This window comes from Pseudophryne corroboree, chromosome 2 (genome assembly GCF_028390025.1).
Source record: "Pseudophryne corroboree isolate aPseCor3 chromosome 2, aPseCor3.hap2, whole genome shotgun sequence".
Lineage (NCBI taxonomy): Eukaryota > Metazoa > Chordata > Amphibia > Anura > Myobatrachidae > Pseudophryne > Pseudophryne corroboree.
The window spans coordinates 310375052-310391373 of record NC_086445.1 but is presented as its reverse complement, the minus strand read 5'-3'; the positions used below and the strand labels follow the sequence as shown (position 1 = coordinate 310391373).

The 16322-nt window shown below is 40.8% G+C and overlaps 1 protein-coding gene across 7 annotated transcripts in view; it reads left to right on the top strand.

The window, feature by feature from the left end:
- The window catches only part of DACH1 (dachshund family transcription factor 1), a 516624-nt gene that overhangs the window by 340464 nt on the left and 159838 nt on the right, over positions 1 to 16322 (top strand). For 3 of the 7 annotated variants that reach the window (XM_063952922.1, XM_063952919.1, XM_063952918.1), the window contains exon 4: positions 9652 to 9741. The exons of the other annotated variants lie outside the window; for them this stretch is intronic. In XM_063952922.1, coding sequence (XP_063808992.1) covers positions 9652 to 9741 — 90 coding nt within the window. The remainder of the gene's footprint in view (positions 1 to 9651; positions 9742 to 16322) is intronic. 7 annotated transcript variants of the gene reach the window in all.

Genomic DNA, 16322 nt, shown 5'->3' with positions numbered 1-16322 from the left:
TGCTTTTTCTCATTCTTATTAGCCTGTAACAAGGCCTCTCTCAGCTTATCCAATGCCCTACGCTTAGCAACAAATATTTAGGTAAACGATACCCATGTACCAGAAACTTCTCGATCATTGCATCAATATGCCTAATAGCATCAGCCTCATTACTGCAAATACACCTTGCTCTCAAGAATTGAGAGTACGACAGACCATATTTTAAAGATTTAGGATGAAAACTGCTAGAGTGTAATAGCGTATTCCTATCCGTAACCTTTACGAACACGTCAGTAGTTAGCACATGCTCATCCAACTTTACCACCACATCCAGAAAATTAATGGCACTATTGCTGATCTGATAAGTTAACTTAATATGGCTATTATGTACTTCAACAAAAGCTATAAACCTATCCTGGGTCCCCGACGACAACAAGAACAAATCATCTATGTATCTGGCGTAAACTAAAATACTGCCAGACACATTAGGATCAGAAAAAAATCTGATGTCCAGCCTGAAACATGTACGCATTTGCGTACAATGGGGCCACATTCGACCCCATTGCACACCCTGATAGTTGTAGGTAAAACCTACCGTCAAAAATAAAATAATTGCATGTCAAATTAATATTCAACAGATCACAAATTAATTCCACATCCGGGCCCACATACAGTGGATTCCCCACTATAAGATCACGTACCGCCTGAATACCCCCTGCATTTTTTATTACGTCTATAGTACACAACAAACAACTTGAAGAGATATTACTGACAGAAGATAACATATTCAAAAAAGCCAACACGTACCCCGGGTATCCAACAATGCATGGTTGGAGCAAGCAGTCAAAATATACGGAATAATTTTGGAACAAAGAATTACGTGCAAGACTAATGGGACGTCCAGGAGGAGATACCAAATTCTTATGAATTTTGGGTAAATTATAAAATAAAGGTGTCTCCGGCTTGTGACAATGGGAGAATGGAGATGACGTCATTTGTGGGCGCCATGCTTCTGACTTCCACCTGTCCGCAACCACCATTTGCACATGGTGGGGATATAAGGTGAGCATTTTGCATTGTTTGTATACTTTTGCCTGATGACGATGTGACAAAATACCATCGAAATGTTGCATTTTATACCTGTCTTTGTGATTATTACTACGTCAGGGTGCTGCTGCAAGTGGTGTGTGTACATTGGACTCCTGGCCGGGGAGGACCTACAGCTGGCAGCGGAGACTGTGCTTATGGAAAGGTGTGCTGCAGTGAATAGGTTACTACTACGTATGCGTATGCACTGCAAAGCGCACGCGTGTCATATGGGTACAAAGCGGATCATTGCTGGGCGATGGATTTAATGAAGAATCCATTCGCACAGCTGATCTCAAGGAGATTGACAGGAAGAGGGCATTTATGGGTGTCAACTGACCATTTTCAGGGAGTGTTTGGAAAAATGCAGGCCTGTCCAGGCGTTTGCAGGGCGGGTGTCTGACTTCAATTCCAAAACCAAAAAGACTGAAGTGATCGCAAGGGCTTAGTAAGTCCAGAGCTACTCAGAATCTGCAAAAAACGTTTTCGTCCTGCTCGACTGCACACACATTCGCACACTTGCAAAGCAAAAACACACTCCCCCCGTGGGCGGCAACTATGCATATGTACGGCTGCTAAAAGTAGCTAGTGAGCGATCAACTCAGAATGACGCCCAAAGTAAGAAAGAGCAAGTATCTATGAACCTCAGTGAAACCATGTACTGGGCCATAACTATGGGCATGCAAGCAGTGCTACCGAACAGAACACAGGGCACTGGCTTCTGGCTAGCAGGTTTCCTGGAATGGCACCCTCCAGCCAGTATTGCTTAGGAAGTGCTGCCCAGTGTGTCTTTTGGATACTCCAGTCATGCACCCTGAAGCCTGTGCAGCTGCTCATAGCATCCTCAGTACACTCCGGGCATGGCTGTACTTCCTGTTGCTGGCAGCTGCACCCCTCTGGGCAACATCTTGCGCTTAGGGAGCAGGGATGCCACGGTGTGCTCCGCTGCCTTGTTATGGTACTGACCATGCTCCTTTGCAATTGGGGTAGATTTGAAAAATGCAGAGAGATTTAGATTTGAGAGAGGTGTGTCCAAACTGAAATCTACATTGTAGTGTAAAAAGAAATGTGTCCATCATTTGTTTGCAATACGCAATTTTAGCCAGTATTTACCCCACATGCAAACATCGATTATTCAGGTACATATTTACTTGCTGTTTCTTACTTTATTCCACACTCAGAATCAGGCCCACATTCTGGACTTTCAATGTGATACTGTCATAGGATCAGAGCCACCATCAAGGGGGTACTGGCATGGCGTCCCGGGCATGTATGGAGAGAGGGCCTAAGTGGAGAGAGACAGCTCTGGGTTTTGTTTTGTTTTTTAAATTGGAGCTGGTTGTGCTCCAATCGGAGCTCATTAACTGGCAGCCAATCAGGAGCAGCTACAGTTACCTTTGGATTTAGCAAAGGGCAGGTAATTGGTGTCTGGAGTCAGAAGAATAGAGGTGTCAAAAGTCAAATTGGAATGTGTCAAGGAGGGAATTATTGATGTGAAAGTAGAGAGAATTAAGTGTAGTTGACAGGCGAGATCAAGAGAGGGTATTTTTTTTTTGTGCAGACACAAGGACATATTTGAAAGAGTAGCAGAAAATGCCTTTACAGAGGGAAAGGTTGAAAAAGTGGACAAGCTGTAGGCATATGTTGGGTTACAGAAAGCAGAGGAGATGGGAAGTAATGGGATCAAGGGAGCAAGTAGAGAGGAGAGAAGCAGAGTTTTCCAACTTGATGTGGAGGAAAAGGAGCATAAGGAAGGAAGTTAGAGAGAGAAGAAGAGTGTGAAGGGACCTTTTGGGATGACATTTACTGCCTGATAGATTCTATTTTAGTGTTCAAGAAATTGGCAATGTCAGAAGCAGAGAGGGAAGATGGAGAGGAGGTGGACTAGGGCAGAGAAGGATATTGTAAGTGTCAAAAAGCTTCATGGGGTTAAAGGTTTGGGAGTAGATGAGATCCTTGAAGAAGGACTCTTTGGCTAGTACAAAGGCAGAACCATTAGAACTATACAAAATAGATTATGAAGGCTCTCTTCAAAGGTGAGAAACTGACTGTCTGAGAACATGACAGGAACTTCTAAAATACATCCCTGGAAAAGTCTACAAAGTATACAGAATTATGCATACTGTATAGTCAGGACTGTTAACAATTAAGAAGCAACTACATTTTCAAATCGTCAATCAATTTTGTGGCTCTTTCTTTATTGAGCTGCGGCTCCTGCCTCCCACTCCCTGACACTGTGCAGCAGCAGAACCCCCCTAGTGGAGATGGATATTGCTTTATTTCCGTCTCTACACTTGCAGAGGATGGCCATCACGGCCATCCGTGAGCAGGGCAGCCTCCCTGCTCCCCCTTCTCCGCCCCTGCCTGTCTTCTGAGTGGGAGAGATAATATCTCTCCCAGCTGCACCCAGCCCACCCACAGTGCCCTTTCTTTCTTTCTTTCTTTCTTTCTTTCTTTCTTTCTTTCTTTCTTTCTTTCTTTCTTTCTTTCTTTCTTTCTTTCTTTCTTTCTTTCTTTCTTTCTTTCTTTCTCTCCCTTTCTTTGTAGAAGGGGACTCTGCCTGCTCTAATGTGTAAAATGGGGACTCTTTCCTGCCATAATGTATAAAATGAGGACTGTTGCCTGCCATAATGTGTAAAATGGGGACTCTTGCCTGCTGCTATGAGTAAAATGAGGACTCTTGTCTGCCGTAATGTGTAAAATGGGGACTGTTGCCTGCCATATTGTGTAAAATGGGGACTCTTGCCTGCCGTAATGTGTAAAATGGGGACTCTTGCCTGCCGTAATGTGTAAAATGGGGACTCTTGCCTGCCGTAATGTGTAAAATGGGGACTGTTGCCTGCCATATTGTGTAAAATGGGGACTCTTGCCTGCCGTAATGTGTAAAATGGGGACTCTTGCCTGCCGTAATGTGTAAAATGGGGACTCTTGCCTGCCGTAATGTGTAAAATGGGGACTCTACCTGCTATAATGCATAAAATGGGGACTCTTGCCAGCCGTAATGTGTAATACATACCTCCCAACATTGATAACGGTGAAGGAGGAACACCAACACGAGCCTTCAGTGCGCGCCCAATTTTTAGTGGTGTGGTCTATCGAAAAGGGGGTGTGGCCTCGTGGCAAGTGCCGTGATCGCCAGCCACGCCCCCGTTTTCATCATTATGGGGGCATGAACAGCGCTGTGAGAGCTGCTGGTCATGCCCCCTGTCCCTCTCTGCCGTGAATAGACGCTGTGCGCATGCGCACAGCGTCTATTCACCTCTGCTCTCCTCAGAGCAGCGAGTGATGGGGGGGGATCTCCCAACTGCCCCCCCACCCGCGGGACATTGCGACCCGCCGGTGGGACAGCGGGACAGACCGTGAAAAACTGGACTGTCCCGCCAAAATCGGGACAGTTGGGAGGTATGGTAATATGTGGACTCTTGCCTGCTAAAATGTGTAATATGTGGACTCTTGCCTGCCGCAATGAGTAAAATGAGGACTCTTGTCTGCCGTAATGTGTAAAATGGGGACCCTGCCTGTCTTTATGTGTAAAATGGGGACTCTACCTGCTGTAATGCATAAAATGGGGACTCTTGCCTGCCGTAATGTGTAAAATGGGGACTCTTGCCTGCTATAATGTGTAAAATGTGGACTCTTGCCTGCCGCAATGAGTAAAATGAGGACTCTTGTCTGCCGTAATGTGTAAAATGGGGACCCTGCCTGCCGTAATGTGTAAGATGTTTCAGTGTTTCTCGCCCCCAGTGTAACTAAAAATGGGGGTGTGACAAATGGTAAAAGGGGACTCTGCCTGCTCTAATGTGTAAAATGGGGATTCTTGCCTGCCATAATGTATAAAATGGGGACTGTTGCCTGCCATAATGTGTAAAATGGGGACTCTTGCCTGCTGCTATGAGTAAAATGAGGACTCTTGTCTGCCGTAATGTGTAAAATGGGGACTGTTGCCTGCCATAATGTGCAAAAATGGGGACTCTTGCCTGCCGTAATGTGTAAAATGGGGACTCTTGCCTGCCGTAATGTGTAAAATGGCGACTCTTGCCTGCCGTAATGTGTAAAATAGGGACCCTTGCCTTCCGTAATGTGTAAAATGGGGACTCTACCTGCTGTAATGCATAAAATGGGGACTCTTGCCTGCCATAATGTGTAAAATGGGGACTCTTGCCTGCTATAAAGTGTAATATGTGGACTCTTGCCTGCCGCAATGAGTAAAATGAGGACTCTTGTCTGCCGTAATGTGTAAAATGGAGACCCTGCCTGTCTTTATGTGTAAAATGGGGATTCTACCTGCTGTAATGCATAAAATGGGAACTCTTGCCTGCGTAATGTGTAAAATGGTGACTTTTGCCTGCTAGAATGTGTAAAATGTGGACTCTTGCCTGCCGCAATGAGTAAAATGAGGACTCTTGTCTGCCGTAATGTGTAAAATGGGGACCCTGCCTGCCGTAATGTGTAAGATGTTTCAGTGTTTCTCGCCCCCAGTGTAACTAAAAATGGGGGTGTGACACATGGGCCCTCATTCCGAGTTGATCGGTCGCAAGGCGAATTTAGCAGAGTTACACACGCTAAGCCGCCGCCTACTGGGAGTGAATCTTAGCTTCTTAAAATTGCGACCGATGTATTCGCAATAATGCGATTACTAACTACTTAGCAGTTTCAGAGTAGCTCCAGACTTACTCTGCCTGTGCGATCATTTCAGTGCTTGTCGTTCCTGGTTGACGTCACAAACACACCCAGCGTTCGCCCAGGCACTCCCACCGTTTCTCCGGCCACTCCTGCGTTTTTTCCAGAAACGGTAGCGTTTTCAGCCACACGCCCCTGAAACGCCGTGTTTCCGCCCAGTAACACCCATTTCCTGTCAATCACATTACGTTTGCCGGAGCGAAGAAAAAGCCGTGAGTAAAAATACTTTCTTCATAGTAAAGTTACTTGGCGCAGTCGCAGTGCGAACATTGCGCATGCGTACTAAGCGGATTTTCACTGCGATGCGATGAAAAATACCGAGCGAACAACTCGGAATGAGGGCCTTGGTCATGCTCCTATGAACGTCTTACTAAAGGCGGGTGCACAACAAATGGGGCGTGGTCTTGTGCCAGTTAGACCACGGCCCATTATTAAGCACACCCTTTGTCTTGACTACAGATATTTTTCTGGCTCTTTGCCTCTGACTGGTTGGCCACCCCTGAATTGCAGGTTGAGTCTCTCTTATCAAAAATCCCAAAATATGGAATATTCCAAAATATGAAATTTTGGACAGTGACAGAGACAGACACCTTTGCTTTCTGATAGTTAAACATGCACAATATTATTACAAATATTGTATAAAATGACCTTCAGGCTTTGTATAAGGTGTACTGTATATAAAACATAAATGCATGTTGTGGTTAGACATGGGTCAAATCCCCAAGATATCTCATTATGGTATTTTCCAAAACAACTGATATCCAAAATACTTCTGGTCCCAAGAATTTTGATATGGGAGACTCAACCTATTATAAAAAATAGTACATTTCCTAGTGAAAAAATTTAAATGAGTAATGTTTATCTTGCTGTTTGTCAGTAGTAACGTTTAGTCTTGTAGATCTGATAGTGTTTTAAGAGTAGACTATTTGTCTTTTTTAAAGTACGTAGACAAATTCTGATTATACTGTACTTTATATCAGTGATGAAAAGTACACTATTTCAATGGCTATCTGAAACAATAGAATGGCTAGACACTATTGAGCCCCTAATGTGTCAGATAGCTTTATTGTGCTCTTATAATAAATCCTCACATTTTACTCATATTCCACCGATTGGGCCAGTACTGCTGGGAATAGTTAACAACATGCCTCTTTAGTAGAAAACACAGATATGCCCTGAAAAACAACAATATGCCCCAAAAAACACAGATATGCCCTGAAAAACATACATCTGCCCTAAAATCCATGGTCTGTTATTGTCACTATTAGATGCGATTTGGGAACTGATTTTGGACAATTATTCATTATACTATTGCCTGGACAGCAGCAGAATCTCCGAATAAGTAGCCCTCAGAGACCATTTTTTTTGCACGATGATGCATCAGTCTGGGAACTTGTCTCGGATCCCATGTGTTATAACCCAAAAATAAGTCATTTACAGCACGGTAAAAACGGTCTGTAATTGAGTAGCCCAATAATACTATTGGGCTATTTTACCCACGTTTGCTGCAAGAGCACTGTAAGAGCCAGTGGGATTGGAGGGATATAAATAGATTCCTCTGTAGTCTCTGAAAGCTCTTCCCTCAGGAAAGACCGAGCTAATGCCATCCAAGGATGATGTTAGCTATCAGAGTCAACCCCTGAATTTGGTACTTTTTGGGTTGATATAGCACAGTTGTAATGTCCCCATACATTGTGAGGTGGGTTCATATTTGTCATTAATGCAGGAGATATCTGTAAATAATTCCTGCATTATAGGCTTGATAAATAGTGACTTTATTTAATTTAGTGAAAATCATGCTTAAGTTGCTGTTTCTGTATGATTAATGAGGCCGAAAGGGTTGATAAATACAGTAGGTCCCTAAGAGATAATAATTTAAAAAAAAAACCCTGGGTAGAATTTGAGGATCAATTTAGGTCTTACATATGTAAATACATTGATAAATGACATTATAATCCAGTGTTAAGATTAGTTATTTATTTGTGTGGCATAGGGAGATAGTAGATGTACGAATGCTCAGTAAGGGAATGAGCCTATATTACCTGCAGTTCATCAAAGAACAGAATGAACAACAGGCTATAGGTATAAGATATTTTGAAAGAGAAGATAACTAATAAAAAAAAAATAGAAACATAGAATTTGACGGCATATAAGAACCACTTGGGTCATCTAGTCTGCACCTTTTTTACCATATTTTTTACCTAAAACCTTATTTGATCCTTTTTTCTTTGTAAGGATATCCTTATGTCTATCCCACGCATGTTTACATTGCTGTACTGTCTTAACCTCTACCACCTCTGATGGGAGGCTATTCCACTTGTCCACTACCCTTTCTGTGAAGTAATTTTTCCTCAAATTTCCCCGGAACCTCCCACCTCCAGTTTCACTGCATGTCGTCATATTCTAATACTCTAATTTCATTTGAAGACTGTTTCACTCCAGGACTTTGTTGAAACCCTTGATCTATTTGAAATTTTCTATCATGTCCACCCTTTCCCTATAAATAAGTGGATATAAGTATAAATTATACTGGGGAAAATATAATATCCTGTGAATTGCAGGCACTCACAAGATTTTGTCAATTTGGATGCTAAATTTAAAGTAGCAAAATTTGGTTTTGCTTTTAAAATATTGTTGCTTTAAATATAATGGCTAAGTCACAGAAATTACATTGCATCCTTTTCATTGTCTTTTACGTAAACACCTATATGACACATTTTCAGGCCAAAAAATAGATTAGGTCCACTTTATTGTGTGTGTTTTAAAAAGTTTAAAATTAAAGAGTTCTAACACTGGGCATTAGAAATTATTCTAATCTTTTTTTGTTGTATTAGAACATGGTGATCATACGGTACTTTGAGTGAACAGCTTTATTGTTTAATAAAAGCCTTTTCTGCTGAAAACTACACCAACAAGTTTGGATCAATCACAGGTGACAGCATTTATGTGCCTTTGTATAGTGGTCCGGTTATTGGGTTACTTGCAAAAAAAAATAACAAAAAATAATTTTCCTTATTTTTAGTTTCAGACAACAAACAATATATCCTATAACAGAAGTCATAGCAAAACAATAATATGGCGCTGCATTTGCTCATATTTTGGATAATCTTCACTAGTTTTTAAAAAGCAATGTAATTAGAAGAGCTTTTTAATGTAACATTGCGGCATACATTATTTTGGTATAGATCTTCAGGTTTTTACAGGTGTTACTCAAAAAGGGTAACAGTTTTAAGAACTAAATGACCATTCATAATACAGCTTTACATGAAAACAAAGACATCAGAGACATAAAAGAGATCTATAAAACACATAAAACAGCATGAGAGCATCTACAGCCAAGGAATAATATAATCTTACAAAGGAAATCACTTTGCAGAGGAATCGAATAGCAGGGAAGAAATGTAATATAATCTCTTACTGACCCTAAATTATTAAATTGTATTGATAGCATTTAAAGCACCAACATAGTTGCCACCAGGCCCGAATGTCTATTAAAAGGTTTGTCCCCAGAACAGCCCAATATTTCAGTTTCTGTTAATATCTGTTTACTATGTGTAGTCAATTCTTATCTGTTATTTTTTTTCTGGCTTTATACTGTAAGTTAAACATATTAAATATTATTTGCAAGTGCGGTTCTGATGGAGATTGTAATATACAGTATCAAAACTTCTAAAGAAGACAAATGAAGGTGTTGCCCACAGCAACCAATCAAATTATTGCTATCATTTTAATGAATGTACTAGATAAATGATAGCAACTGTATTATCTGATTGGTTACTATGGGTAGCACTACTTGTTCTCTTTAGAATGTTTGAGAGATCTCAAAAACTTATAGTCATTGCACTCATGTTTTAAACTTCCCAAGATCCACTCAAGAAACACCTGAACTCTTTCCTTAAATTCTAGATTGTCATCCCCACATCATACAGATGCAGCAACAAATGCTCTATCGGTGGATCTGTAGTGCTGAGGTGGAGGAGTCTCAAACATCAAACAGTTGAGTTTATTGTGTGAAATATTTGATAAACTGTAATTACTAGGGGCAATATATTTGATTTCATATGCATCTGGGGTACCCATACTTGCCATACTTGGGAAGCTCCAGAATTTCTGAAAGTCCTCCTAAATGCCTAGGGAGAGAGTAGGCCACCTTACTAGATCCTGCTTCTCTGTCTTGTGAAGTTGGCAGGGCTGAAGGTGACATTCAAAGGAGGCATTTTAACTATTTGGGACTTAAAACAAAGTTTGTGCTAGCTATTGTCTCCTGAGTAACCCTTTAGATTACTATGGGGTCCCTGCTGTTTATTGCACAATTATAGAAGCCTAACACTAGCACTTAACATAGAAATCAAGCCCTGGATTGAAGAATTGGTATATCCATACTTTACGACTGTTTGGAACTACCTAATGGAATGTCACAGAGGCTATGTCCAAAACGAGCATCAGACAGTGGGGCAGTGATGTAATGATTCACATGTGCTGCCCCACATCTGCGTGGGGACATGATTTGCACCATAACACAGTAGTGCGTAGGACCTGATAATGCACTTTTTGTCATCATAGCCCCATTCCTGTTGCTTCATAACACAAATGACATCATTGTGTGGGAGGTACTGTACTTTTAAACGCCATAGGAGTGCAACCAAAAATCAATGATTGGCTATTGTATTTAGCGGTAATGGCTCAATATGACATTACAGTGATATCCATCATCACATTGCCTTGAATTGAATCTGCCACTTAAAAGCTATGTCAAGTCACATGTGTCATTTTTATTTTTGTCACCTGACAAACTTTCCAATGAGCAGAATATGGGGTCTCATGTTATTGACTCTGGAAGTACTCATGCCTATCAATGCTGCACGGAATCATCTCCCTGAATCTACTGTATAATGTGGGAGAAATAAAAGAACCTATAGCTCTCTGTTAACTTGTAATTCACTTATAGATTTTACAGACCAGATTGGCTGATGTATCAAGCAGTGGAGAAGTGGACCAACAGAGACGTTGCCCACTGCAACCACTAAGCTTCTACTTATCATTTTATAGAATATACTTGGTAAATGCTACCTCGAAGCTAACTGGTTGATATGGGCACCTCCTCCACTGGTCCACTGCTCAACTGTTTTCACTGCTTGATAAATCAACCGCTAAGGCTCTGTGTATTCCATAAGTGTGTAGAAATGAGCGCTGTGCTTTTCCTGCCTCCTTTTCTCTCATATACTGTAGGTGCAAGGTGTAACAAAGTGCCAGCGAAAGTGAGTACTACAATATTTCCTAATAGTGCTGCAATTTGGGGAATAGGGTGCTGGTGATTAGAAAGGAATTTGTGGCTTGACATATTCTTTAATCTTTAGCTAGTTTTAAAGTGAGTTTGAGTTGATTAATTGAATAAATCCTGACCTCTGCACCTGATGTTACAAAGTAAAAATTGAGCATTCTTGAAGTCCAATAATTTGTTACGTTATTAGAGGGCATCATTACTAAAAATGAATATCACCACCACAGAACTAGAAACAAAATAAAAAAGTAGCTGGCAAAATGTAATTACATGCTAAAGGAATGTTTATTGTTTCAGTGTAGGAGACGGCATAGTGGATATAGACAGAGAAAATTGAGACTTGATACAACAGATTTTAAATTAAATTGCATGCAAATAAAATATTAGCGAACAAAAATGATCACTATTTGGTATGTAACTTGGTGTGCAGGGCAATCTTAACATATAGGCACACTGGGCAGCTGCCCAGGGCCTCACAGTTCTAGGGGCCTTCGAGCAGGGGCTGATTGGTGCCTCCAGTGCTATCGAGGTATGCTGCCCAGCTGCACTGATTGTGAATTCCAAACATTCAAAGCGGTCAGGCAGAATTCTGTAACTATTGTATCTCCCTGCCTGCAGCCAGACAGTGAATGGCTGTCAGTGTGATGATTGGTGGATGGCTGGTGCTATCCACCAATCAGAGTGCTGACAGCCATTTGCTGTATTAAAGCATGTGAAGAGATGGCGAGATACTGCAGGATGAGTAAGTTATGCTTTTTTATTTATTCAAATGAATTAGTGGGTAGGGACCACAGTGCAGTGCTTTCCCCAGTGCCTACAATGCTGTTAAGACGGCCCTGGCATCACGTCGCCATCTACCAACCCTCAAAATCTTTACACTATACTTTCATACTCAGAGTTCTGCTTATAAGCAATGACATTTATCATGCAGCAATACTTTCTGAATTTGTGTTATCTATTCTTTCCGATTCAGATTGAAGTCAGTATACTGTAATTATTACATGTTCTTTATTAATTTGATAGTATTCAATGTAATGTCCAAACACATCATCACCTCAGCATAGATTTTAAAGGGTAGAAAGTTATCAATATTTTATAATTAATATTTGCATTTCCATATGTAGCTTTGAGGATAGTTATTATACAAGCTAATATTACAGTTGACAATTGCAAACATAAGCCAACCAACATGGAAGCAAAATCAATACATACATTTCCCTTGGGGCTACTATTTACTGTTCATAGCACCATTTACTTAATGGAATAGCAGTTATGTTTGCAGAATCCTTGTAACTAGCATTTTTATGTTTTAACTAAAAGCAGCTTTCTTCATGAATAACAAAAATAGCATGCTTGCTTTAGTTAATGGCAAAAAATATTTTAAGCTGTCACGCATCAATAACTTATGTGCTGTGGAATAACAGGACAAAGCAACATTTTTGAAAGGAAGCAATTCAGTTGGCAAGCTTTGTTAACTTATCTTACTTAATTTGAGTGAGATAATGCACTCATCCATAATTGTCTATTAAATAGGTTGAGCTTTCCTGCTTTTCCAAGACTTTTTTTTTCTACATTTCTGCTGATGCTGGTATTGTATCTTTCCCATCATATGAGAGGCAAATCCTTGCTAGAGACACATTTAATAAGTTAACCTATTGTATATTGTGTGCCATATGTTGTATATGTAAACCATTTGTATATTAGAAAAACATGTATACATACTGTATATTGTACTAAGGGAATAGGTCACGTGACTGACTTATAGCCATATCAGCAAAAGCCTAGGGCTCTATTGCTCCAGAAGGACCACTCAGCAAGCAGGGCAGCCTGCCCCCATGTCATTTCAGGAACACCAGCTAAAATAATAAATAGAGCACCAATTTGGTCAGGGCATGTACAGTATATAGCAGGCATGTCCAAACTGTGGCCATCCAGCTGTTGAGAAACTACACAGCTTAGCATTCTTTGACAGCAAAACTGTGTCAGGTCATGCTGGGATATGTAGTTTCACAACAGCTGGAGGGCCGCAGTTTGCACATGCCTGGTATATAGATTGAGCATGTACATAGAATTTGTGTTAAAACCGTTACAAAAAGCTCTTTTTGTTGTAATCAGGCCAGTTATGCTGTTTTTAGGGGTTGCGTTCGGATGACAGGCGTTTGGGATCCCGCCGGTCACCATACCGACGCCGAGATCCTGAGCTTTAGATTGCCGATGGGGGGACGAGCACAGTGTAGCCCCCAAGTGGGAATAGTCCCCGTCAGTCGGCATGCCGACTGTCGGGCTGGTGAGCGGGTGGGAACCCGGCATTGGTATAGTGTTCCGACCGCCGGTCACATAACTACATCCCGTTTTTAGTAAAGTGTTACTGTAATGATCTTGAAACTTTTTTGCTTTAATATTAAGGCATTTACAACTAGCATAGTATACTGCTGTTCTTTCGTTGTATAGAGGCTTGCACTACACAATAAAAGGATCAATGAGAATTGTAATGATCTGATAAACTGTAATGATCTGATAAACAAAAGGTGCCTACAAACTACACGATGTGTCACTAAACGACGCATCGTGACCGGCAGGGGGTGGGCATCAGCAAGTGTATACACACTTGAGGATGCTGACAGCACAACAAACGAGCACAGGGGGGTGGGAGCGGGACCATGGTGTATATGCACCTTAAGTCTTCCCCCTCCCCTTTCCTCCATGCCTCTTGCTCACTCTGGCCATAGTCCCCTCTTTCCGCTGCTCTGCCCTTCACTTTTGTCTGCTGCTGGTCTTGTCCCCCCACTACTCTGGTCTGTCCTGTCCACCACCTCCCTGCTTTGTCCCATCCCGCTGCCCACTGTCATACTTACCCTTTTCCCGGTGGTCCGCATGTAATGACATTGGTATGAACTCTGACCCTGAACTTCAACAGAATACCCACATACAGCATAACACACATCTACAGTCTCCAAGCAGTTGCTATTTCCCATAATTACTCATCACACACTACCTCATGATGAAAATAAAGACACTCCTGAAGATTACCCAATAACATAATCACAACATTATCCACTAGCAAAAATGTATAACAGTTTAAAAGAAAGGAAAAAGCTCACAGAAATGCACAGGCCACATGTACAAAGAGGTAGAGGAGAAAAGGTGAGGATGTCCTAAAAAGTACAATGTCAAATATCAAAAAAAGGTAATGCAAGTCTATATAATAAAATAAAAGTGAGACAGAAAAAAAAACAGGTGACAACATCTAGTGGGTTATAAAATGTAGAAACTTTATGTCCATTTCATTCTGATGCATCTGTATACTGTAAAACTAAAAGTTTGCTTTCCAAGAGTTGATCGTGCATAGGTCTCCAAATCTGCTGACTAAGAACAAAGTATATAGTATTTCTATTCTTAACACATCACCTGATCGGAGGTAGAATCCGGATGACTGTGCAGCAAATATGCTGATAATAGCTATAACCATAAGGCAGAACAAAAATAAAGAATAAAGATTTGTAGATCAACATCATCAACTGAATTTAAATTACCTTTAATCCACATTTCATAAACCTGAGATTTTTTTTCTTCATATTTAGAGTACATGTATTATTGAAATAAAAGCTGTTAATCTGAGGAGAGCTGCAGTAAATGTCCAAACCACAAATTTGACATGTCCAGTGCTAGCCATCATGTATTATGTGTGTTACTGTCCTATTAGGCACTCTTTTCAGTAAATGGAGGAAATGTACTGTATCAACTTTCACATTTTTCACCTGACCTACTGTATGCACCAGCAATGATAGCAAAAAACACATTGAACATGTAAAATGTTTGCTTTACAATTACTATATTTGCCTTCTTTGCCTCTGTAATAAATGACTATTTAGGGCAATATCCTATTAGCTGTAGTAAATTATCACAGCTAATTACCTCCTCCGGGGCTATCCAATTACCCCTGATGCCAGCACTTATTCTGCGATTTTTTTTCCCACGATCATGGGCTAAAAAAAAAATAGGTCTGCGGCTTTTTACAGATCCAATGTGTTTTCACAAGAAAAATTTAATTTTTTCAGACGGATAGCACAAAACAAATCGGCAATAAAAAAAGAAAAGAATTGCGGCTAATTGGATACTCTTCTTTGCCTGCAAATTAATGGAGATGGGCACAGATTTACATGTTATACTTTAGTTCTGGTTTTAAATCACCATCATGTTTTGGTTTTGCAAATCCACCATCAAGTGTTTTGGGTTTGGTTTTAGATCTGGGGGGAAATGTAATAGGGTTTGAGAATCAGGAAGTGAGAGATTTTGTGAGAGTTCTCCTGTTTTTTAAGGTGCTAATCATTCTCATGTCAAAACCAGGTTGATTTTGCCATGTAAATGATTGACACTTTAAAAAAAACCCAGGAGAACTCTCACAAAATCTCTCACTTCCTTATTCTAACACACTATTACATTCCCCCTCATCTGATTTCTCTGAAAGATAAAAAAAATAAAAGTTGATTCTTTTAATCAAAGGCCATTACTAGATAATTTGGCTTCCAGTTCTCTAAAAAAAAGTGTCGTTCCCCCATATACATATAAAAATTAAAAGGGGGTGTTGCCTCATGGTAATGGGCGTGGCTTTGCTTCAACTGGTGTGGTCTTGCAGGAAAAGGCAACTTTTCACCAACATAGTGTCCCTTACACCATATTATGCCCCACACAGTAATGCCCTTTGCACCATATTAAGCCACCACAGTAATGCCCTTGATACCATATTTTGCCCCAAACAATAATGCCCCTGTCACCATATTAATCCACCACAGTAATGCCCCTGACACCATATTATACCTCACAAGGTAATGTCCCTGTCACCATATTAAGCCACCACAGTAATGCCCCTGACACCATATTATGCCTCACACAGTAATGTCCCTGTCACCATATTAAGCACCCACAGTTATTCCCTTTTCACTATATTATACCCCCACTGTAATGCCCCTGTCACCATATTAAGCACCCACAGTTATGCCCCGGTCACCATATTATGCTCCCACTGTAATGCCCCTGACACAATGTTATGCCCTCATATGCCCCTGTCACCATATTATTGTCCCACTGTAATGCCCCTGACACCATATTTTGCCCCCCACCCATGCTCCTGTCAGCATATTGTGTTTCACAAATACAGCATAGGTCACAAGAATAAAACTATAAATTGGCACTAGAAACATGAGACACACTCTAGATAGGTATATGGTGGGATCTCCCACCCACAAATGACCACAACAGCTTGACAAATGTATAAAGCGGTTCAGCTGAATACAGT